The 26,811-nt window shown below is 38.3% G+C and overlaps 1 protein-coding gene across 3 annotated transcripts in view; it reads right to left on the reverse strand.

Annotated features, from left to right (window-relative positions):
* BRCA1 (BRCA1 DNA repair associated) overlaps positions 1–26,811 on the reverse strand; it is a 70,322-nt gene that overhangs the window by 24,082 nt on the left and 19,429 nt on the right. For 2 of the 3 annotated variants that reach the window (XM_055407955.2, XM_055407952.2), the window contains exons 6-13: positions 26,336–26,475; positions 25,151–25,256; positions 22,245–22,290; positions 21,186–21,250; positions 16,868–20,275; positions 16,408–16,496; positions 6,896–7,067; positions 1,179–1,290 (exon numbers count right to left, since the gene is read on the reverse strand). In XM_055407955.2, the coding sequence (XP_055263930.2) occupies positions 1,179–1,290; positions 6,896–7,067; positions 16,408–16,496; positions 16,868–20,275; positions 21,186–21,250; positions 22,245–22,290; positions 25,151–25,256; positions 26,336–26,475 (4,138 nt within the window). The remainder of the gene's footprint in view (positions 1–1,178; positions 1,291–6,895; positions 7,068–16,407; positions 16,497–16,867; positions 20,276–21,185; positions 21,251–22,244; positions 22,291–25,150; positions 25,257–26,335; positions 26,476–26,811) is intronic. The other variant, XM_055407958.2, reaches the window with a different exon arrangement.

Consider the following 26,811-nt stretch of genomic DNA (forward strand, 5'->3'; position numbering starts at 1 on the left):
AAGGACCTCAGAGGTCAGATAATTAATTCAAACAATTATTGGGTATTTACTATGAGTCAGGCATTAAAGCTAGGCTCCACAGATGAAAGATGAGCAAGAGTCTAGTAGAAGGGGAAGTTCAATCAATGTGTAGGTTCTTTAATAGAAGTCTCAGGAGGGTACACTGGGATGGGAAAGGAGGAAGAGGAATACTTCATCTAAATATTAAATGGGTGATTAGCTCAATTGGATAAAGCATGGTAATGAGGTCATTACCTCTAAACACGGGTTTAGTACCTATGGATGTCCAATCTTTTCACTCTCCATCACAGCCACCAGGCCAGCATCCCAGCCTCAAAAATATATCCTCAGTTGGAAAAGATGGTGTGATTACATTATTGACAATGTGTCACTATTCCCAGTTAGGTAAGTGGAAATAGACATATATTTGGTAGAAGCTCCATACGTATGAATTCCCTTTCTTTCTGGTAGTGGTGAGATGTATGATTCCATCAGTTCTGAGACTCTTTCCTGAACTATCAACTTGGAATAATAGTCCAGAACTTGTCCTTTTACTTTCACTGTTATTAAGATCAAATGAAGGTACTTTTAAAACTAGGTAGTGTTTCATAGTCTTATATCAATAGTGATGTGAGTAACATCTCTTAAAAATATTCTGAATATTTACTGGGGTAAATCAATAGCTAAACTTTTTCTAGGAAGGCAAAAACTACGATGAGGGCAAGTATGGCCTTAGAGAAGTCTACCTTCAGCCTCCAGGCTTACTGAGGCTTTAGATCTATACATATATATATATATATATATTTTTAAACATTTTTTAAATTGGAGTATAATTGCTTTACATTGTTGCTAGTTTCTGGTGCACAACCAAGTGAATCATACATCCCCAAGCTTGAACGTCCTTCCCTCCCACCCCTCACTAGTTCTCTATTTTATTCCAACATCGAGAAGGGGTAGCTGTACTGTGCATGCCTCAAGTTGTAGCTCATGCCTGGTATAGGTCCAAAAGGCCAACATGAAATTAAACAAAAGACGTGTCCTAGGGCAATGAGAGGATAGAAATGTCTATGTACAAAAACCTAGAGAAAGTATGGAAAAAAAAAAAAATTACCAATAAGAGTTTAATGTCAGTGCAGGTGCTATTCAGCTCCCCAGACCTGACATTTATTACTTCTTACCTTTCCATTCCTGGTTCTTTATTTTTATTGGTAGAACTATCCAGAGATACTGGAAACTTGTCAGCAGAGAGGCTTTCAGGATTCTGGCTTCTAGAATAGTCTCTACTTTTCTCTGAAGTTAATATTGTTTTAAATGGGATGAGAAAACAAAAGAAATCAACTTTACTGCTTTGTTTTGATGATGATCATTAGGTGAGATAATTGATTTTTATCAAAAGCAGCAATATGTGACAATCAAATTGGTTTTTAAACAGGTACACCAGACAGAATTCTATAAACACAAGCAATACTGCACCAAATGAAACTAAATGACTAAAAAATAATAATGACAATAAAAAGGAACATTTTAAAACTGGGTAAATAAAGATACCCAGCTGAGACAAGGTTGAAAAAATCATATGTTTATATTTTTTGACCCTGAATGATAAGGAAACAAGAATAGGAAATGAATTTTTATCTCTGCTGCAAACTACACTCAAATCCTCTCATATAATAGGGAAGAGAAAGTACTAGAAAGCACAAAGCACACCCTCTTCCATCCCTATTTACCTCCACATCAAAGATTGTATAGGATGGGGTTAAAGCTTCTACATGTGTGTGGAAACAAGAGGGAGGGGTTAGATGAGAAAAAAAAAAAGAGGTGACATTTTGCTTCACATTTTCAATTATTAAGAAAATAATAAACTGAAAAACCAATACAAACAAAAAACTCAAGGTGCCGACTGATAAGGAATCTAGAAGTAATATATGGAACTAATGATGAACTGGTACAAGAAAGGAAAAAACACAGAAAAGACCCAAGGCAAAGCTCTGGCATGTTAGTACATCCTTTTTATTTATTAATTCCTCCAAATGTATTATTGTGCCACTTCTTTCTAGAAAGTGGCTTAAAGGCAGAAATATTTAAAAAGCAAAAACAAATACTTAAAAATTACAAATGTCTTCTATCCATTACAAAGTCACTGACAACTGTAATTTATTTTTAGCTTTTATTAGGAAAGCCAAACTCCATAAATCTAGACAGAAAAATGTAAACAAAGAGCTGTATTAATTAAACTATTTTTTTTTAAGACACTGGGTAGCCTGGGGGAAACAATCATTGATTTCCTGAGTTAATCCTCAAATACATTATTTATAGCTTCCTTTATAGTCATCATTTCTGGACCCGAGCCTTTCTAGGAACACAAGAACCCTACCCTGGAGGTAAGGTGCTGAAACGAAGGAGGGTCTAACCATGAACCAGCAGGTTTTTCTTTCAATTGGAAAGTAAAGTGTGTTTTTAATATAGGCATCATTTTCTGCCTAAATATAGGGTGATCACTGATAGAAGGTAATGCGCAGTCTCTAAGGAAACAAATCAAACAGAATTAACCACTGGAAAGGGGGTTTTTTTGGTTGTTTTTAAAGTGAGAGAGTGGGAAGGGAAAGGCCTAAGACACAAACACAGATATTAAAAAGTCATTCTATCACCTGGACAGTTAACATACAAGTTCCTCTTTTCACTACAATAAAGCCCAAACTACAAAGAAAATAAGCTACCCTGAGTTAGGATGCAATAACTCAGTATTACCTAAAAAAACACAGGGAAAAATGTTTCTGCTCTCCTTTTTCTTTAATCCTTTTTTCATAAAAGCAGGGATCCAGTGCCCAAGTATTGAAATAGTATTGTAATCCCCCCAAAATCAGTCCTTCACCTGTGGATCTTAACATTAGTTATATCCTTCATGGGTAGGGAGTATGGGTCAGACCAAACATTTAATAAATTTTACTGACTGCCTATTAGGTACTTATAAGCATTGTTGCAAAGTATTGGGAAGAATCAAAGGAAAAGACATTGAAGAGGCAGGAAAGAGATACTGACTTGTGATAAGCTCGAAGTGTCCACAAATGAATGTACTGTAGGACAACAAAGCTCAGATGTGTCTGAAAATTATCTCAGCTGTAATAGACTATGATGTTACAAATGCTAATGTTTGCTTTACGAATGACAGGTAATCCAGGAGGAAAACAAAAAGCAAAAAAAAAAGCTAAGTGCATGGTATGAAATAGCTTTACCTGCAGAGGGAAGTACACATAATTTGTAATGGTTAAGAATACACATTTGCACAAAAATATTATGTAGACTTGGAATGACCCTTAGATAAACAGCAGGGCAGGTCTAGGCTGAGGACAGGACATTTGATATACAGACCTTAGAAAGGGGACTTTCATCATCTTTAAGAATACTGAATCTTAAGTAAAAACGTGAAATCTGATTAGGTCGAGTTTCACTCACTACTAGTAATGTACTGATTTCTTAGTCTTGACAATTGTGCCATGGTAATGTAAGTGGTTTTTCCCGTGGTCATGTATGGATGTGAGAGTTGGACTGTGAAGAAAGCTGATCGCCGAAGAATCGATGCTTTTGAACTGTGGTGTTGGAGAAGACTCTTGAGAGTCCCTTATACTGCAAGGAGATCCAACCAGTCCGTTCTAAAGGAGATCAATCCTGGATGTTCATTGGAGGGACTGATGCTAAAGCTGAAACTCCAATACTTTGGCCACCTCATGAGACGAGTTGACTCACTGGAAAAGACTCTGATGCTGGGAAAGGTTGGGGGCGGGAGGAGAAGGGGACGACGGAGAATGAGATGGCTGGATGGCATCACCGATTCTGTGGACATGAGTTTGAGTGAACTCCGGGAGTTGGTGATGGACAGGGAGGCCTGGCGTGCTGTGATTCATGGGGTCGCGGAGAGTCGGACACGACTGAGCGACTGAACTGAACTGAACTGAATGTAAGACAACAACATTAGGAGAACCTGAAACTAGGTAAGGGGTAGAGTGCCTGCAGGAACTCTCCGTACTATCATTGCTCCTTTTCAGGAAATCTAAAGTTATTAAAAAAATAAAACATTTATTTAAAAAACAAGTTATTTTAATACAGCTGAAGGTAAACAGAACTTCTTTTCCCAGGGTTAAGAAGCTGCATGAGGACTTTCAATGCTTCCAATGCAGGGGACGTGGGTTTGATCCCTGGTAGGGGAAGTAAGATCCCACATGCCACGCACTGCGGACAAAAAAATGTTTCTTTGAATTTCAGTTAGAATCACACCAATTTAAAAGGGAAAAAGACACAAAACTTAAGCTGCTATTAAGTTGATGCTCAAAATGTTTCAGAACCAAAGCCACAAAACTCCAAAATCCATATCCAGAAATTTTCTTTCAGTAACTCTAGAGTGGGCTTCAGAGTTGTTTTCTGTTTTAATATTTATTACTTGGCTGTGCTGGGTCTTAGTTGTGGCAAGCAGGATCTTTAGCTGTGGCATATGGTTCCCTGACCAAGGACTGAACCCAGGTACCCTGTGTTAGGAGTGTAGAGTCTTAGCCACTGGACCACCAGAAAAACCCCTGGGCTTCAGAGTTTTAATCAAGTGAATTAAAATATTCATTGAGGGGACTTCCCTGGTGGTCCAGTGGCTGGGAATCCACCTTACAACGAGGGGGGACGTAGGTTTGATCCCTGGTCAGAGAACTAAGGTCCTACACGCTGCCGCAAAGTAAGCCCATGAGCCATAACTAGAAAGCCTGTGTGCCACAACTTTGTTGCTGAAACTAAGACCCAACACAGCCAAATAAATAAATATACTCAAAAAAATATATTTATTGAGTACCTACTGTGTTCCAGGCACAGGTGTAAGGGTTCTCTGCCCACATGGATCTTATATTCTAGTGGGAAGCAATAAGGAACTCTAAACAATATGCAAGACAAATTAGATATTGTTAAAAGTTAATAAGGGCTATGAAAAAAAGTAACAGTCTAACAGGGTAAAATGGGGCTGGAAAAATCAGACTTAAAAATCACGATTAAAAAATACTGTGGTTATAGGTGATCCTGAGAAGTAGCATTTCAGCATTTTGAACAACATATTCAAGTTATACAAATAAAAGTGGTCATGGCAGACACTCCCTGTGGAATTGGAAATTTTTTTTTAATGGGAAACTTCTCATAATCCTCTCCTCCCCTCCTCTCAACATTTACCCACTACCTTCTGAGGATGTTATAATTTCATGAGAAAGCAGACCAATGACTACATTTATTACAAAGGATAGAATAAAAGCTTTCTCTAAAGAAAAATGTTTTAAATAGAGATTTGGAAGAAATTTTCAGAGTTTGTCAAATTCATCGTAAAACAGAATATATAAAACTATAGCAAATTTGAAAAAAAAAAAAACCTCACAAACATTTTGTGTACGATCTTCAGGAAATAATAAACACCCTCCCCACAAAGATGAGATAACAAATTTACAGACATATTCAAAGTCAGACAATAACATTTTATATCTGGTGCATTAAAACTGAAAGTCATCTGTTTTTAGACTGAAGACAGTGAAAGCACCAAAGAGAATTGTGATGGGTTTGAGATTTTGGGCTTCATTATCTGGGAGATGAACTAAATGAAGATAAAGTTACAAAGAATGTATTTAAGGAAATACATTTTGAACCAGTGCCATAGCAACAGAGTTCCTAGCTTCTCATGCATGAGTTACTGTTTCTGAACATAAAAACACTGCAAGGCACACTCTACAATCAAGGCCACTCTACTGAATAATTAAGAGTAGAGTTCCTAGAAAGACTCAAATGAAGGCCCTTTGGCCCCTGCAGCACTGATGAAAGGAGCAATGAAGAAGGGACTTTAACAGTAAGTTAGCTAGACGGCTATCACTGAGATAGCTCTAAAGAGCACTGTGGGAGGGCCCACCACACCTGCCAGTTCCTAAGCACCAGTTTTCCCCTAGAACCCAGGCCGGTGTCTGGCATTTTATCTGTGTGTCTACTACATATTTGCCCCTATTTAGAACAATGACTGATATGTTGTTTTTCACAGGCCTTTTCCAATTAAAATTCAAATTTTCATCTCACTTTCATTTATGTGAGGTTATTCCTCAGGTCAGTGCTCACTTCTTCCGGCTCAGAACAATTCCACCTTCCCGGTTACTCCAAATGCCTCCTCTTGTCTTGGTGGTAACAGTCATGCTGTTATAAAGCACTTATCTCTACTGCATAATTGGGCTTTCTGTGGATCAAGGTGCAGTTCCTAAAGTATGTAAATCATGTCCAACTCTTGCGACCCCATGGATTGCAGCCCGCAAGGCTCCTCTGCCCAGGGGATTTCCCAGGCAAGCATACTGGAGTGGACTGCCATCTCCTTCTGCAGGGGATCTTCCTGACCCAGGGATCAAACCTGCATCTCTTTGTCTCCTGTATTGGCAGGTGGATTCTTTACCCTTGAGCCAACTGGGAAGCTCATGAAGTATGTACCGACATCTCTCTCCACAAACCGAAAAGTACATTAAATAGTTTTGTGATCTGACACCAGTGTTATAAGAAGTAAGTCTGAGTGGTTTTTAGTAAGCTTTCTAAAATGATGGGGTCACCTATTTCCAGCCTGCCCCATGACATTCAGGTTCCTGTGGGCACCCCCATGGCATTTTCTTACTGTGGGTAGTCAGACAGCAACACTTATTGACACTCTTGGTCCCTCTGAATGGCAAATTAGTTGTAAGCAAGAACTAGAAGTAAGGCTCTATGATTTCCCATCACGTGACTCAGCAAATACATACTGAGCAAGGATCATAAGATATTGGTGGTGGATTCATACCTTTCAGAAAGAGATAAAAGCTTAGAGAGGGAAGAATCTTGCTTAAGGTAACAGAGATTGGCCAGTATTACAAACCTCTTTCTGATGTGTCTTGCTCGAGATTTAGCAGGTGCTCTGGGCCACAAGAATCAGCTGTGAGGGAAGCAGAGCTGTGGGAAGGCTGGCTCCCGTGCTGCTCTAACACAGCTTCCAGTTCGGCCATTTCCTGCTGGAGCTTTAGTAGGTTATCTTGCATGGTATCCCTCTGCTGCAGACACGAGAAAATAAAACCAAGAAAGTCACATGCTTTTACAATAGAAACTTGCCAGAAAGCAAGAATATGTCAAACCAATTAATTTTAGCATGGGAACTGAAATCACCTCGTATGGAATTATGAGTTATGGCTGAACACCTTTTAATTTGACCATATTCACACAATTAATGCCATGAAATTATTTCAAAACAATGTTAGAGGAGGAAGAAAAATTCCTCAAACCCTCTCAAGTATCCCCTAGCAGTGGAAGTGCAGAGTCTTAACCACTAGACTGCCAGGGAAGTCCCAACTGTGATGTCTTTTTTAAAAAATTTTTTAGTTATTTGGCCATGCTGTAGGGCATGCAAGATCTTAGATCCCTAACTAGGAATCGAACCCACACCCTCTGCAGTGGAAGCTTAGAGTCTTAACCATTGAATCGTCAGGAAATTCCCAATGGTGATGGTCTTTTGAAGTTAGTTATTTTCTTTTAATGCTAGGGAGTGAAGAATTAAGGTACTTAAATACTTTTGGTATTTACAGTTAGCATGATTGGAGAAGGAAATGGCAACCCATTTCAGTATTCTTGCCTGGGAAACCCCATGGACAGAGGAGATTGGAGAGCTATAGTCCATGGGGTCGCAAAGGGTTGCTCTTTCACACTCAGGGTAGATTTTTGAGCTCTAAGTCACACTTTGAAGAACTACCTCATTTTATACTGCTTTGTGTAAAAATAAAGACTACTGTTGAAGAGGAAAAAAATTAGCATAAGTGTTAGTCCATACAAAAATGTCTGATTTCTGGCTGTGAGGTCTCTTCCTTTTCGGGGACTCTTTGAACATTTATCTCTAACAGGAAGAGCACAGAGTTAACTCATTAACTTATCTATTTGTTCATTTAACTATTTGCTGACCACCTATTATGTGCCAGGCACTGTCATAGGCTGGGGATACAGCCCTCATGGTGCTGCCATTCTAGACAGTGACAGGGTACCTAGAAATCCATCGCCAAGAAGAACCTGCTAGAAGAAAGGGGCCCACAGAAAGAGCCGTTGGAAAGTCTGTAAGCCATTACTGTTTTCAACTCAAGATAACAGGTTCCTCTTGCTTATGGGGCTCCTGATGTTTATTTCTCCAGATGAAGAAGAAACCTGCTTAGTGTAAGGTTTTTGATTAGCAAAGTATCAGGTAAGTAAGGCGCTCTCCAAAATATATACTTATTTTCTATTTAAAAAATTTTTATTTTTGGTTGAGTGGGGTCTTCCTTGCTACGTGAGGGCTTTTTCTAGTTTCACAGTACAGGGTTCTCACTGTAGTGGCTTCTCTTGTTGTGGAGCATGGGCTCTAGGGCACATGGGATCCCATAGTTGCAGTGTATGGGCTCGGTTAGTTGTGACTCATGAGCTCTAGAGCATGGGCTCAGCAGCTGTGTGGCATGTGGAATCTTCCAGGGCTAGGGATCAAACCCTACACTGGCAGGTGGATTCTTATCTACTGTACCACCAGGGAAGTCACAAAATACACATTTCTTCATTACTTTAGAAGGAGCAGGAATGGTTGCCAGCAAACCCTGGGGAAATACAAATTGCTTCACCGTTTCTTCTTCAGATCCTTGCAAATGACTTTGCTCTCTACTAAAAACAAGTCATCTACTTTATCCCACTACACTGAATTCACAGTTTTTAGGAGGTTTTTATGACTGGTAAATGCATTCCCTGCTCCACAAAGGCTTCTACTGCTACCCTGAGACTGCCGTGCTGCCAGTGTCCACAGCAGCACCATTGCCACCACGTGGTGCTTCTGAGTAGTTCCATCACTGATTGAATCCTAGTCAAGGGCTCACCACAGTAATCTGGGATGAAATCGCAGATATCAGATGAGGTTCAGGAGCTCTATTGGTAACTACTGTCATGATCATCACCTCTAACTTCTGTGGCCATTAAATAGGTTAGAAAATCAGAAAATATTAACAGTAATGGGAGAATAATTAGTAGATAACTTTCCTTTAGGTTTTTCCAAAGCAATTACTTCGTAACTTAGACAAATTCCCCTATAGTCAACTGGCCAGATACATTTGGCAGACTAAACCCAAATTGGTTACCAAGTTTTCCTGATTAGAATTCTTATGTTTCTTGAATTAGTCCTACTTTTCTTATCTATTTCTACTCTGCTACTCTGATCTCTACTTTCACTACAGCTAAGGTTCCCTAAAAGCCATGTTTATCATATTTTTTCTTTTATCATTAGGAGCTTAGTAGTTCACCACTGCTCAGATAATAAGTTAACACTTTCTGAATACTATATATAATTATTACTTGTTATTGCTCTCACGATAAATTCCTAAGTACAGTATTCAAAATAGGCCTTTATACTCTGATCTTATCTCTTATTTCTCCCCAAACCATCACACATGCCCTATTTTCCAGTCACAATTTTGTGCTTCCTTGGCATTTCATGCTTCTGTGTCTTTGCCTTGATTTACTGCCTCCCTTCTGTTCCCACCTGGAAAAAAATTCTTCTCATTTTTTAAGGTCCAGCTTGAATATCTCCTTTGGAAGTCCCCACTAACAATACATCTCCTATCAGGAACATAATTCCTCGGTCTACATCATTTATATTGCTAATGTATTAGTATACCAAAGTGCAATACCTGACTCTTCAAGATGGGAAGAATCCTTCCTTAAGCATTCTTGTATTCAAAACACCCAGCAGATAGTATTAGTAAGTGTTTAATGCAGACATGAATGAACGAATTTAGTTAATCAGTCTTTGATAAAGAACGAACACTAATGATACTGAATTAGCATTTATCCCCTAAATATGTCTCCCCAGTTCTGTATAAACAGACTTTGGGAAAAGATCCCACTTCAACCATTTTGCTTGTTAGCACTACTCTAGATTTAAGTTAGCCCTGAAATCTGACTTTGGCTCTATTTTGGGTAGATTTGATAAAAAACACCTTTAAAAATGAATATTGAACAAATAGATACATCTCTAGGAGTAAGATCAGAAATATAGAAAACAAGGAGATAGTTTAGTTTATTGAATGTCATATATTCTACAATATGGCTAAAGCAGATGGAATCAGAAACCAGACACAACTCTAAAACACAAGGTATAAAAAGGTGAAAGCCATGTTGACAGAGCCCCAAACCCATACCCAGAAAAGATCACAGGAATTGCAAACAGAGAAAAGGCTTCCTAGGGAATTCCTTGGTGGTCCAGTGGTTAAGACTCTGCTTGCACTGCAGTGGGCACAGGTTCGATCCCCGGTTGGGGAACTAAGATCCTGAAAGCCACACAGCATGGCCAAAAAAGATAAAAAAGAAAAGGCCTCCTAAATCCTTTCATGAATTTAGTCATCATGGCAATCCTGCAGAAGTGGAGAATACTGGCGACAGTTCAGGCAGAGAACAGGTAGTGGTCTGACTCCAGAAGACTTCAGTCCTAGAGGGATTTGCTCCATGTAGAAAACAGGCAAGATAAGACAAGCCCTCTACCTACAGTCCTCAGAGCAATGCCAAGACTTAGAAGTTTAAAACTGGATACTACCCAGTGCTGGCCAAGGTATAGGAAAATGGGAGCTACCAAGTATTACCAGGGCTGGAAGAGCACAGCTTGGTTCAGTCTTTCTAAAGAACAATTAATAACATGTGTCAAACACCAAAATTCCATACTAAGGAAGTCATTGGGGATATGGGCAAATTATTTAGTTATCAAGATAAGACTACAGTGCTGCACATGATAGCAAACTGTGTATCTTGCCCTGAAACCCTGATATTCAACCCACAATTCAAATTTTCACTGAAGAAAATTTAGTGACATAGTAAAAACAATATAAGGCCTTGGTAAATTCAGAAAAATTGAAATCATTTCAAGCATCTTTTCTCTGATCACAATGAGGTAAGATCAGATGTCAACTACAGGAAAAAAACCACTAAAAATACAAACATGGAGGCTAAACAACACGCTTCTGAATAACCAACAAATCATGGAAGCAATAAAAAAGGAAATAAAAATATGCATAAAAACAAATGAAAATGAAATCACAACCCAAAACCTATGGGATTCAGTAAAAGCAGTGCTAGGGGAAGGTTCATAGCAATACAAGCTTACTTCAAGAAACAAGAGGAAAATCAAATAAATAACCTAACTTGACACCTACAGCAACTAGAAAAAGAAGAAATTAAGAACCCCGGGGTTAGTAGAAGGAAAGAAATCATAAAAATCAGAGCAGAAATAAATGAAAAAGAAACAAAGAGACTATAGCAAAAATCAACAAAACCAAAAGCTGGTTCTTTCAGAAGATAAATAAATAACATAGGCAAACCATTAGCCAGACTCATCAAGAAAAAAAAGGGAGAAGAATAAAATCAATAAAATTAGAAATGAAAAGGGAGAAATCACAACAGACAACACAGAAATACAAAGGATCATAAAAGACTACTATCAGCAACTATATGCCTATAAAATGGACAACTTGAAAGAAATGGACGAGTTCTTAGAAAAGTATAACTTTCCAAAACTGAACCAGGAAGAAATAGAAAATCTTAACAGACTTATCACAAGCACAGAAATTGAAACTATAATAAAAAATATTCCAACAAACAAAAGTCCAGGACCAGATGACTTCACAGGTGAACTCTACAAAAAATTTAGAGAAGAGTTAACACCTATCCTATTCAAACTCTTACAGAAAATTGCAGAGGAAGGTAAACTCCCAAACTCATTCTATGAGGCCACCATCACAATAATACCAAAACCAGACAAAGATGCCACACACACAAAAAAGAAGACTACAGGCCAATATCACTGACGAAAATAGATGCAAAAATCCTCAACAAAATTCTAGCAAACAGATTCCAACAACATATTAAAAAGATCATACATCATGACCAAGTGGGCTTTATCCCAGGGATGCAAGGATTCTTCAACATTTACAAATCAATCAATGTGATACACCACATTAACAAACTGAAAGATAAAAACCATGTAATTATCTCAGTAGATGCAGAGAAAGCCTTTGACAAAATTCAACACCCATTTATGATAAAAACTCTCCAGAAAGCAGGCATAGAAGTAACATACCTCAACATAATAAAAGCCATATATGATAAACCCATAGCAAACATTAGCCTCAATGGCAAAAAATGGAAAGCATTTCCCCTAAAGTAAGGAACAAGACAGGGGTGCCCACTCTCACCACTACTATTTAACATAGTTTTGGAAGTCTTAGCCACAGCAATCAGAGAAGAAAAAGAAATAAAAGGAATCCAGATTAGAGAAGAAGAAGTAAAACTCTCACTGTTTGGAGATGACAAAGGACAAACCCAGAAAATTACTAGAGCTAATCAATGAATATAGTAAAGTTGCAGAATATAAAATTAATACACAGAAATCCCTTGCATTCCTATACACTAACAATGAAAAAACAGAAAGAGAAATTAAGGAAACAATCCCATTCACCACTGCAACAAAAAGAATAAAATACTTAGGAATAAATCTACCTAACGAAACAAAAGACCTATGCATAGAAAACACTGATGAAAGAAATCAAAGATGACACAAATAGATGGAGAAACAGACCATGTTCATGGATTGGAAGAATCAATATAGTGAAAATGTGTATACTACTCAAAGCAATCTATAGATTCAATGAAATTCCTATCAAGCTACCAACAGTATTTTTCACAGAACTAGAACAAATAATTTCAAATTTTGTATGGAATAGCCAAAGCAATCTTGAGAAAGAAGAATGGAACTGGAAGAATCAACCTGCCTGACTTCAGACTATACTACAAAGCTAAAGTCATCAAGACAGTACAGTACTGGCACAAAGACAAATATAGATCAGTGGAACAAAATAGAAAGCCCAGAAATAAATCTACGCACCTATGGACACCTTATCTTTGATAAAGGAGGCAAAAAGATACAATGGAGAAAAAGTAATCTCTTTAACAAGTGGTACTGGGAAAACTGGTCAACCACCTGTGAAAGAATGAAACTAAAACACTTTTTAACACCATACACAAAAATAAATTCAAAATGGAGTAAAGATTTAAATGTAAGACCAGAAACTATAAAACTCCTAGAGGAAAACATAGGCAAAACACTCTGACATAAACCACAGCAAGATCCTCTATGACCCAACTCCCAGAGTAGTGAAAATAAAAACAAAAATAAACAAATGGGACCTAATTAAACTTAAAAGCTTTTTGCACAATGAAGGAAATTATAAGCAAGGTGAAAAGACAGCCTTCAGAATGAGAGAAAATAATAGCAAATGAAGCAACTGACAAAGAATTATTCTCAAAAATATACAAGCAGCTCATGCAGCTCAATACCAGAAAAATAATTGTCAACCCAATCAAATTGATTGTCAACCCAATCAAAAAATAGGCCAAAGAACTAAACAGACATTTCTCCTAAGAACACATACAACTGGCTAACAAACACATGAAAAGATGCTCAACATCACTCCTTATCAGAGAAATGCAAATCAAAACCACAATGTGGTACTATCTCACACAGGTCAGAATGGCTGCTATCAAAAAGTCTACAAACAATAAATGCTGGGGAGGGTGTGGAGAAAAGGGAACCCTCTTACACTGTTGGTGGGAATGCAAACTAGTACAGCCACTCTGGAGAACAGTGTAGAGATGCCTTGATAAACTGGAAATAGAACTGCCATATGACTCAGCAATCCCACTGCTGGGCATACACACCGAGAAACCAGAATTGAAAGAGACACATGTACCCCAATGTTCATCGCAGCACTTGCAATACTTGTTTACAATAGCTAGGACATGGAAGCAACCTGATGGCGTTGGTGATGGACAGGGAGGCCTGGCATGCTGTGATTCATGGGGTCGCAAAGAGTCGGATATGACTGAGCGACTGAACTGACTGGATGGATAAGAAAGTTGTGGTACATATACACAATGGAATATTAGCAATTAAAAAGAACGCATTTGAATCAGTTCTAATGAGGTGGATGAAACTGGAGTCTATTATACAGAGTGAAGTCAGAAAGAAAAGCACCAATACATTTTATTAATGCATATATATGGAATTTAGAAAGATGGTAACGACGACCCTATATGCAAGACAGCAAAAGAGACACAGATATAAAGAACAGACTTTTGGACTCTGTGGGAGAAGGCGAGGGTGGGATGTTTTGAGAGAATAGCATTGAAACATATATATTACCATTTGTGAAACAGACGACCAGTCCAAGTTTGATGCATGAAAACAGGGCACTAAGTGGGTGCAACGGGACAACCCAGAGGGATGGGTTGGGGAGGGAGGTGGGAGGGAGATTCAGGATGGGGGACGCATGTACACCTGTGGCTGATTCATGTCAATGTATGGCAAAAACCATCACAATATTGTAAAGTAATTAGACTCCAATTAAAATAAATTAATTTAAAAAAACCACTATAAGTATGTAGAGTATTAACTGAATGATTTTTTAAAAAATGTTTAAATTGAAATATATTATATAACTGAATGATTTTTAACAATAAGGTATGCATACAACACATACCCTTGTGTACAATAAAAAGAGTAGAATGTATGCCAATAAGTTAATGGTAATGATATTTAACTCACAAGATTTAATTTTAAAAAATAACTAATACAAGGGAATGATATAAAATACAAGACAAAAAAGGATATTCAGAGAAAAATAAGGCTTTCTCCTTCTGTTAATCATCTATTTTCCCCACCTGAAGGCAACTTCTATTACCTATCTTTTGTGCAGGCTTCCAGAGCTAAATGTTAAAATTTACCGAACCATTCTCTTTGGGTGAGTTTTAAAACTGATAAAATATACCATCCTTAAGCATAAAGTATTTTCATATTGTTGTCCACGCATCATCAGTATCTATCTCCATATCTTTTTCACCATCCTAAATTGAAACCCTGGGCCCATTAAAGGATAACTTCCACTCCTCCCACCCCCAAGTCCCTGGTAATTATTAGTCTATTTCCTATCTCTATGGATTTAACTATTCTAGGTCCCTCATAAAAGTAGAGTCATACACTATTTGTCCTTTGGTACCCGGCTTATTTCACTTAATGATGTTTTCAAGGTTCATCCGTGAATGATTTTTATTTGTATTTTCAAGGTTTTCTATGATGCACATATATAATTTTACACGGCTTTTCTCAGTTTTAGCTAATCTGGCATTTCAGGAAGTTCAGAAAAAAAAAAGTCATTCACTTGCTAGTAGCTGAAGGTGCATTTAAGATTTGGTGAGAAAAAAAAGTCAGGGCAGGATGATTTCAGGTAATCCAGATATCTCCACCTTAAGAATGTGCATTGGGACTTCCCTGGCGGTCCAGTGGTTAAGACTCTGCCTTCCAGTGCAGGGGATGTACATTTGATCCCTGGTTGGGAACTAAGATCCCACATGTTGAGGGCAACTAAGCCTACATGCTGCAACAAAAACCCAGTGCAGCCAAAATAAAAAAATAAAATAGAGAAGAAAAAAAAAAAAGAATGTGTATATCATAGTTCAGAAATAAGTAACACAGTCAGGTATAGAACACTTTTCAGTATCACACCAGCAACCACTGTGCTTGTACTCTAAAAAAATAAGCTGAGATTAGCCTGAATTTTTGAATATAAGAACTTGAAAAGTTTGGTGCCACTTCTACAACATAAAAATTAGGAGACAAAGCCACGTTTTGGGAGGACTATGATGTTAATTTTCAGTAGGGAAGGCTTTTTTCTAGGAGACTATTCTGCCAGAAGCACTGAAATAGTTATGTTACTAAATGTGGTAGATATGACAAAGCTGTTATGCCCCTCATATGTAACCAAAATATTGGATGTTGACCACTAGGTACAGGAAATAAAATTCTGTACGTTTTTTTTCAAAAAGATGACTTATCAGCACTAAAGAAAAAATAACTAGCTGATTAACAAAGAAAAAAGAGAAAGAAATACTCATCAGTGAAAGGTTAGATAGTCTCTAATAAGAGAACTCTGTAGGTAACAATTTGGTACTGAGAAGAAACACACCCCTCTGTCTGATACAGTAGTGCTTTCACATACATTTTTGCTATAGGGCAAATGGGTTTTGAAGGTTTCACTTTCTCATTAAGTTCAGTATTTAATATTCTGCAATGAACAAACTGGTTAAGTGTGTGTGTATGTGTGGGTGTGTGTGAGAGACAGAAGGTAGCATGTGTCCCATCTGGGGATTTACAATTCAATTTGAAGAGACTAGATCCCACACACATCTGTTATACCATTAATTCTAACGGATGATGTAAGCACACGTAAGAAGGCAGGAGGCATAGCAGTGAATGCAAAGAACACTGCACACACATCCCCTTGTGCTTTTTACCTGAGTGGTTAAGATATCGCTCTGAGAGGACAGCCCCACACAGTCTTCAGAGAGGCTTGTTTCACTCACATAGTTCGATGGTGCTTCACCTTAAATGGTAATAAAAATAGATTCTGATGTAAAAAAAGATGGCAGGACAAACTTCATTTTCATGTCACACAAAATGATTATACTCTTTGGGGACACCCAGATGGATTTCCTCTAAGAAATCATAATGAAAACCAGATGTAAGTCTCCCAGTAATTAGGGCATTAAATCTCATTCAAATAGAAAAGATGTTCTAGCTGCGTAATGGACTTTTTAAAGGAAAAGCACCCGGGGAGGAACATGTTTAAAGTTTAAGAAATAGTTACTTTCACTGTGCCTGGAAACTCGTAAAATGTGCTCCCCCAAAGGCATAGACATTTAGCTCATTTCTACAAAACAGATGGGGGCAAACACAAAAACTTGGTTCCAATACCTAAGTCTGAATCCACACTCTGCTCTTCTTGGCAACTATCTTCTTCCAAGTCAGTTTCCCTTTCTTCATCATCTGAAACCAATTCCTTGTCACTCAGAACTTCCTCGCTTTCAGACTCATACACTTGTTTGGAAGGATGCTCAAACATCAAGAAAGGATCCTGGGTGTTTGTATTAGTGGTCAAGTCTTCCATTGCACTGCACTGTGAGGAAAATAAGCTACTAGAACATCTCGCTTCCTCATTAAGGTGATGTTCCTGGGATGCCTTGGCTGATGTTACCTGGCCACTGCAGTCATTTAAGCCACTCTTCAATGATTCTAGGTTCTCCTCTGTTTCCTTAGACAGACCCTCAGTGGCAACAGTGTTACGTCCAGTAGATGGAGACAGTGTATTGGTTACTTTACCAAACAATAATTGTTGGAAGCAGGGAAGCTCTTCATCCTCACTAGACAGAGTCTCTTCTGACTCTAGTTTCACAGCCCCTCTTTGGTGACCCTGAGTCAAATGTGTATGGGTAAAAGGGCCAGGGGTCCCTCTGAATTCTTTTTGGACATTTTCACTAAAAACAGCAGATCTTTCCTTAATGTCACTTTCAGCAAAGTGGCTATTTTCTTTTATTTCATCATCATTTAACAAGTTGTCAGGTGTCTCAGAACAAACCTGAGAAGCATGATAGCTTCCCATAGGTTGTTCGACGTTATCTGAAATTAGACATGGGGAGAAATCTGACTTAACAGCCTGAAGCATGTCCTCATTTTCTCCTTGCCTTTTTATTTCAGGATGGTGACAGTTACTTACAGGAAGATTTTGCTTATAGACTTCAGGTTGCATAAGACCTAATCTGAGTAAAGCTCTTAATTTAGGTTCTCTGTTTCTACCTGGTTCTGCATGAATGTTTTCACCACTGGAACCTACTTCATTAATACTAGAGCCTACTTCATTAGTACTGGAACCTACTTCATTAACACTGCTTGAGCTGACTTCTTTAAAAGTGCTTTCTTGAATGTTATTTTGGCTGATTGTGCTCACTGCACTTTGAATGATGCTCTCACTTCCCAATGTTCTTTCAGGTGACTTTACAGGTTCCTCAAACTTCTCTGATGGGCTTTTCTTACACATGGTTTTAACAGATGCCTTGATGGGAGAAAGTGATGGTATAAGATTTGGTTTTTCTGAAACCCCTTGTTTATTTGCAAAAACAAGTTCAGTTTTGTGGCCTCTCAACTGTGATGACTGACAAAGCCTAGTTACTTCTTTAGGGCTATATTTGGCATCATCACCCGGTGTCCTATCTTTCTGACCAGCCACAGGAGAGTGCACTGTCGTACAAATGGCCTGCACATGCTGGCTTTCAGACTCACTCTTTTCCCGACTGTCTTCTTTTTGTCTGCATTTGAGGGGGTCTCTTGGACTTTGATCCCTTAAGGACCCCGAGTGGGCAAAGACTGTGGCACATTCCTTTTGTGGATTTCCTGGATTTGAAAACAGAGCAAATGTCTGACGCTTTGAAACCTTGAACGTATTCTGCAAATACTGTGTATCAAGTTCATTGTCTTCCATTTCTCCGTTTGTCTCCTGAATGACATAGTTAACGTCATGTCCCAGTAGATCCTGAAAGCCCTCTGTGTTGTTTTTGCTATCTTTAAAATCCCTATGGATAAGTTCCTTGGGGTTTTCGACTGCTGCACACAGACTCACACACAGATTTGATGCAGTTTTTGCCTTCTCTGGGGTTTTAGCTTGTAGTAATGAGATACTATCCTGAGTGCTATAATCAGTATCAGAAACCAAGGAAACATTGGTACTCTCTACAGATCTTTCAATTTGCAAAGCTTTTCCTCCTCTTAATATCAGATCTTTGGGGTCTTTGGTACTATTTGACACTTGAATTGTTCCTAGGTTCTCCTCTCTTTGAAGGCTAGGATGAACAAACTCTTCAAGTTTACTAGAACAGTTAGTAAAATAACCAGGTGTGTTTGTTAAATTTAGTTCTGGAAAAGCATCACTGGCAAGTCTTTTATTTATTTGTTCATATGTTTTGTTCCTCTTCTTGGCCCCAGCTGTAGGTTCTTTATTTCCCATGAGTTGAAGCTTTTGGCCCTGCCTGACTGGTATTTGGCTAGAATGTTTTTTCTTCATCTCTTCATTGCTAGAACTGCTATCAACTGGTAGCTCAGTATGATTAGGGGGACTTGGGTTTCTACTGACTACTAGTTCAAGTTCAGGAATTTTCCTGGTAGAGGACTTCCTCTTCAGCCTATTCTTAGGTGCTTTTGAACTGTGGGTATTTAATTCTAGTTCCATATTGCTTATACTGATGCTTACAGGTTCAGCCTTAGTTCTGAAAACAGATTCTTTTTCCAATGATTCTGTTGGGTTAGCGTTTTGCTCTTTCTGAACATAATCACATTTTGTTTTATTCTCATGATCATCACTAGTAATATTCATCCCGTGACGTTTCTGCTCTATTTGGTCAGTTCCCTCAATCATCTTTTCAGGAGTCTTTGGAACAATTGTCGAATCAACTTTCTTGATAAAATCCTCAGGCTGAAGGCCTGATGTACCTCTCCTTTTACATTTTAGTTTATTTGTGAGGGGCTGCTCTTGTGTTATCTGAGGTTCTACAGTAAATGTGCCTATAATTAGATCTTCAGCTACGTGGCTGAGGTTAAGGAGACTTGACTTCCTCCGATAGGTTTTCCCAAATATTTTATCTTCAATATTACTCTCTACTGGTTTAGAGTGGACTCTTTCATGTAGTAAAGCACCATGAGGATCACTGGCCATTAAGTCGATTTTCTCTGAAGAACCTGAATATCCATCAACTTTATTTGGAATTTCCACTGCACCAGCTACTTTATTATTTGATTCAGACCCCACATCGCATGAGTCGTCAGGAGGTAATATTTCATCACTTTTGGAAAACCATTCATTAACTTTCTGTATGCTATTATTCAGGGTTACCCAAGGAACATCTTGGGAATCTCCAGGACTGTCAGGGCATGCAGGTTTCTGCTTATGCAGTTCTTTTCCGTACAGGGGATCAGCATTCAAAACTATCTTTTTCCCAGTGCTGGGAATCTGCCTATCCTTACATGTGCCCTTACTTTCAGCCCATCTGCTCTGTTGGCTCTTTACTAAGACAGGCTGTTTGCTTTTATTACAGAATTCAGCCTTTTCTACATTCAGTCTGTTTTCAGTGAGCAATAAGCTGCTGTTCTCATGCTGTAATGAGCTGGCATGAATATCTGTGCCACATGGCTCCATGTGAAAGTTTGAAACAGAAATACCCTGATACTTTTCTGGATGCGTCTCAGTTGCATGCTTCTGGTTGGTGATCAGATCTTTAATACTGAATTGATGATGTTCAGTATTTGTTATGTCCTTGTCAGAAAACTCACAAGCAGCTGGAAAAAACAACAACAACAAGGTGCTTAAAAACTGAATTATTATGAAAACAATATGCACTTCATACAATTTAGTAACTTGGTTGGAGGGTAATGAAGAAACTGGCTACCAAGTATACAGAAGATGCAGCTCATACTCTTTTGCTTAATTCCTGTTTGTCTAGATTCTCATTATTTCTGCTCAAGATAATTAAAACTTTAATTTCAGAATTCTCCCTACTCATAAATCACACCTTCTATTTCCCGAGCCTCTAACAGAGAATTAAAAGCACAGTTTGAGACTCACAGACACAGAGAACAGACAAGTGGTTGCTAAGGGGGAAGGGAGTTGGAAGAGGGATGGAGGGGAAGTTTGGAGTTAGTAGATACAAACTAGTATATATAGAATAGATAAATAATAAGGTCTTACTGTTTAGCACAGGGAACTATATTCAATATCCTGTGATAAACCGTAATAGAAAAGAACATGGTAAAAAAAAGAATGTATTTTATACATATATAACTGAATCGCTTTGCTGTGCAGCAGAAATCAATACAACGTTGTGTATCAACTATACTTCAATTTAAAAAAATAGCAATTTGGGCATCAGACATATAATCTTCTATCTTCAGATTCATACTCCCTGTATCTGAGTACTAGTAAGCAAAATATGAAATACAAATACAGCAATTAAAAGTAAAACGGCAACAACCAATCACATAGGGTACTATTATAACCACACTGGTCTAGTGCTATTGAAATAGATCAGGCTGTACTATGACATCTGAGAAAGCACCATATCCTAACTCTGCCAAAAGATATTGTAAATTATAAAAATGTTCCGAATGGTTCTTCAAAATACTCTAATTACAGTACTGTATCTATCTATTCTCTCATTAGTGTCTGTTGAGTTAGAAGACTTGCGATTACCCTTTTTTGCAGGATTCAAATTGGTCTCTGCCTTGGCTCCTTGAGGGGTGATTTCTAACAATTCACTATAAGGAAAAGACACAAGCCTTAGTGAGAAACAGTAGTTTATATGTGCACAGGGTTGTCAAACAATCAAGTATTTTAGCTTCGCTAGGTAGGGTTATGATAAGCTGATCGATGTGATTCACTTTCTGAAATCAGCACTCTCCTTTGGTAACTTCCAGTCAAAATGAAATGGTCAAAGACAGAACACAAAAATCAGAGCAGGAGTATAGAACATTGCTTTATGGACATAAAAATAAGAACCAAAATTTAAATGACAGTTGAATAATAGCTAAAAGATAGTAAAGAAAAAAACAAAAAAACCTAAAGTATGTATTAATGAAAACACAAGCACAGTTACCTAAACAAAGGGAGCACTGGGATGGAACAGACATTCCAGTAGAATGCAAAGAAGATACCACTTTGCAACACTGCCTTCAGGGCTTTTTTTCAAGCTAAAAACCATTTTCTCCCAATTGGGAGATCAGGAAAATGTCACTTGCAAACAAAATCTCCTTGACAGTGACATTATCATAGTTCAGACAAGCCATCACAGATCTTAGGGTCATGCAATAATTCCTAAGGAAAGCAATTTAATAAGTAATCCATCTTGGGGCTGCTTGCAAATTATGGTTTAATTGATGTAGACAAAGTCTGAGTTACAGACAGAATTAACGAAAGTGGAAGGAAAAACTGAAAACTGAGTAATGTTTTCAGCAGCCACAATCGCCACTGAATCAACACTGTTGTACACCAGGAACTAAGCCAGAGCACAGCCATCTGCTGGAAGCAAGTCTGTGCAGAGTTCTACTGCTACTTTAAACTCTTTCAAATGCTTTACTAAGAAACCAAACAAACAAAAAGGGTATTTTCTCAGCTATGAAATAAGGCGGTTAAAGTAAAAGATCTTTAAGGTCTATTCCAATACCATGATTCTAATCTAAAGAAATATCAATCCTTAATATTAACTAAATACAAAAATGCCAGCTTCATAGAAAAAGGCTCTCTTCGACTCACCTGAAATAACTGGCCTTATTAACTGTGTCTTCAGAAGAATCAGATCCTAAAAAAATTCCCCAAAGACCCCCCAAATAAGAAATCAATAAAAGGATTTTTGTTGAAAGGGCTAAACTCAAAAAACTATACTTATTTGCAAAACATATTTTCAAGGAATATTTACTGAGCATCAAGTACATAGCAGGGCTTCCCAGGTGGCGCTAGTGGTAAGGAACACACCCACCAAGGCAGGATATGATGTGGGTTTGATCCCTGGGTCAAGAAGATCTCCTGGAAGAGGGCATGGCAACCCACTCCAGTATTCTTGCCTGGAGAATCCCATGGACAGAGGAGCCTGGCGGGTTACAGTCCACAGGGTCACAACAGTCAGACATGACTAAAGTGACTTAGCACACATACACTACATGGCAGGAACAATACACAACTGTGATTACAAGTACAGGTTCTGAAGCCAGAATTCCCAGGTGTGAATTGTGGCTCTGTCACTTACTAGCTTTACGACCCCGGCAGAATTTCTTAATCTCTTGTGCCTTAAATTCCCTCATCTATAAAACAGTGTAATAGTAGGAACCACCTCAGGTTTGTCATGCATCTTCAATGAGTCACACAAGTACAACACCCCAGTGCCTGGACTACAGTGTTTCTAAATATTGTCTATTATAATTATTTTTATGAGGCAACATCTGTAGTCTAGGAACTTATGATCTTAAAAGGGAAAAAAACATACAAGAAATTTCTAAAGAATCTGCTTAGTGCTATGGCAAACATATGGTAGTGTCTGGGAGCCCAAAGGAGGGTCATTCTTTCCAATTATAAATATATTCTACAAGATAAAGCATAGAGAGACCTGTTTGAACGGAGTTCAGCTGTTCTTAAGTCTTTCTAGTCTAGTATAATTAATTTTCATTTCAGTTCAGTTCAGTCACTCAGTCGTGTCCAACTCTTTGCCACCCCATGGACTGCAGTACGCCAGGCTTCCCTGTCCATCACCAACTCCCGGAGCTTACTCAAACTCATGTCCATTGAGTCAGTGATGCCATCCAACCATCTCATCCTCTGTTGTCCCCTTCTCCTCTTTCTTCAATCTTTCCCAGCATCAGGGTCTTTTCAAATGAGTCAGTTCTTTGCATCAGGTGGCCAAAGTACTGGAGCTTCAGCTTCAGCATCAGTCCATCCAATGAATATTCAGGACTGATTTCCTTTAGGATGGACTGGTTGGATCTCCTTGCAGTCCAAGGGACTCTCAAGAGTCTCCAACACCACAGTTCAAAAGCATCAATTCTTCTGCACTCAGCTTTCTTTATAGTCCAACTCTCACATCCATACATGACTACTGGAAAAACTGTAGCTTTGACTAGATGGACCTTTGTGGACAAAGTAATGTCTCTGCTTTTTAATATGCTATCTAAGTTGGTCATAGCTTTTCTTCCAAGGAGCAACTGTCTTTTAATTTCATGGCTGCAGTCACCATCTGCAGTGATGTTGGAGCCTAAGAAAATAAAGTCTCTCACTGTTTCCACTGTCTCCCTATCTATTTGCCATGAAGTGATGGGACTGGATTCCATGATCTCAGCTTTCTGAATGTTGAGTTTTAAGCCAACTTTTTCACTCCCCTCTTTCACCTTCATCAAGAGGCTCTTTAGTTCTTCTTTGCTTTCTGCCATAAAGGTGCATATTGATATTTCTCCCGGAATATCAATCTTGATTCCAGCTTGTGCTTCATCCAGCTTGGCATTTTGCATGATGTACTCTGCATACAAGTTAAATAAGCAGGGTGATAATATACAGCCTTGATGTACTCCTTTCCCAATTTGGAACCAGTCTGTAGTTCCACGTCCAGTTCTAACTGTTGCTTCTTGACCTGCATACAGATTTCTCAGGAGGCAGGTAAGGTGGTTTGGTATTCCCATCCCTAAGAATTTTCCACAGTTTGTTGTGATCCACAGTCAAAGGTTTTGGTGTAGTCGGTATAGTCTAGATAAGTCTCTCTAGTCTAGTAAAATTAATCTTAGACCCCTCCAAATTCTATAGCCCACCCATCATGTTCTTTCTTAGCCCTACTCTCCATCTTTCCAAACTGTGTTTTTCGGCTCCAAAATCACTGCGGATGCTGATTGCAGCCAGGAAATTAAAAGATGCTTACTCCTTGGAAGGAAAGTTATGACCAACCTAGATAGTATATTAAAAAGCAGAGACATTACTTTGTCCACAAAGGTCCGTCTAGTCAAGGCTATGGTTTTTCCAGTGGTCATGTATGGATGTGAGAGTTGGACTGTGAAGAAAGCTGATTGCCGAAGAATAGATGCTTTTGAACTGTGGTGCTGGAGAACTCTTGAGAGTCCCTTGGACTGCAAGGAGATCCAACCAGTCTATTCTGAAGGAGATCGATCCTGGGTGTTCATTGGAAGGACTGATGCTAAAGCTGAAACTCCAATATTTTGGCCACCTCATGCGACGAGTTGACTCACTGGGAAAGACTCTGATGCTGGGAAGGATTGGGGGCGGGAGGAGAAGGGGATGACAGAGAATGAGATGGTTGGATGGCATCACCAACTTGATGGACAAGAGTTTGAGTGAACTCCGGGAGTTGGTGATGGACAGGGAGGCCTGGCGTGCTGTGATTCATGGGGTCGCAAACAGTCGGTCATGACTGAGCAACTGAACTTAACTGAACTGAAAACCACATATCCTTCCTTTTGTTCTCTTTATAAAGTAAGGTGCTTTAAAGTGAGATCTGCATCTTTCTACATTATTTATCACACATCATAAGGCTAGTAAAATTATTTCATTTTTACTTTCCAGGGCTCCCTGCCATTGCATAAATTGTGACTAAGGTTTTTAGTAAAACTCTTAGACAAGGAGTCCAGCAACTATTATTCTAAACTTACAAAATCTGAGAATCTTACCCAATTCAATGTAGACAGACTTATTCTGAGATTGTGTCCGCTGCTTTGTCCTCAGAGATCTCACAATTCCAAGGTTAGAGAGTTCAACAGTAAGACTGGTTTCCTGCTAAGCAGTAAATGATCAACAAATTGTTAGCCAGTTCTGTGCATTTTTTTCTGTTAAGAGAAACTCAAAGCTCTGTACAAAACAGACAGTTGTCAATGAGCTAACCTCGAAAAAACACTTGGCAAACTACACACCAAGATGTACAAGTATTGTGTGGTTTGAATACTTTCTCCCTCTCTCATTTGTTCTAAATTTTTCTATACTTAAGTGTGTATCATCTGTGTAATTTTTTTAAGGATAAGGAAAGCATATTTTTTCTTTTCATTTTCTTTTTTTTATGGGGAAAGCATATTTTAAACTAATACTTAATTAGCCTCCAATTAAAATAAATAACTTTTAAAAAATAAATTAATTAAATAAACTAATATTTTATATTATAGTGTAGAAAGGGAATGAAATTGATTTATTACACACTTCTAATCACATCTGATAACAGAGGCGATAACTAAGATAAGGTAAATTTTTTAAAAAGGATAAATGAAAATAATAAAATCCAGCAAGCTTAAGAATACTCAGTACAGGAAAGACTATTTGGATACCCAACACTACTCTGATGAAGCTTTCTTTCTTTTTCAGCCCTTCAACGTCTACTGAGAAATGAATGCTGGAACTATGAGAACTATTATTTTTAATATCCTCATTATTCATTCACATATGAGTAACAATAGAGCAAATCTCTGTATTTTCTTTGACCATTACACTTAAAGTTGAAGCAATTTTCAAGTGTTAAAAACTGATTTTTTTTCCCCAGGCAAGTTTTCAGAGGAAACAAAATAGTAGATACTTCTTCATGTCTGGAGAAATGCCACAAGATGGTTATTTTTTAAATTAGCAAATAATAATAATAAAACAAAAACTAGCAAGCTAAGTGTCCTTGTGGCTATCTTAGACAAGCATCAGAATGGATAAAGCACTAAAACCAGGGAACTTCTCTCAACTCCTCTAACTCTTGTTCACATACTTAACTGACCATCTTCCCTTGTTTACTGACTTTATATAAATCCAAAAGCATCCAGCACATTCACTAATTCACATGCTCCATAAAGAGTTATTATCAGAACATACAAAAGTGGCCTTACCAAGGTAGGATTTTCAGGTTCACTCTGCCAAAGTCTTTTGGCCCGGTTCCGGTAGCCTGTACTTTGGATGATAGAAACTTCCTCCTTCAGATGCTCAGGAGAGTTATTTTCCTTTCTCGAAAAGTTATAGCTGTTTGCAACTGTGAGTTACAAAGAGAGACACTATTTTTGCAGTTAGAAAAAAAATGTACTGGGTTCCCTGGTGGCTCAGTGGTGAGAGATCCCTGATCCAGGAAGATCCCATATGTCACAAGACAACTATGTCCGTGCGCCACAACTATTGAGCCTATGCACCCTAGAGCCTGCACTCCACAAGAGAAGGAGGCCACCGCAGTGAGCAACTGGAGAGTAGCCCTTGCTTACTGCAACCAGAGAAAAGCCCGCACAGCAAAAAATGAATAAATAAAATTTAAACATATATATATTAAAAAAAAAACAGATTACAGGTAGTTAAAATTAACCTAGGCCAAAAGGTC

The sequence above is a fragment of the Moschus berezovskii genome, chromosome 20 (genome assembly GCF_049115385.1).
Source record: "Moschus berezovskii isolate FMDL1 chromosome 20, NW_MosBer_1.0, whole genome shotgun sequence".
Lineage (NCBI taxonomy): Eukaryota > Metazoa > Chordata > Mammalia > Artiodactyla > Moschidae > Moschus > Moschus berezovskii.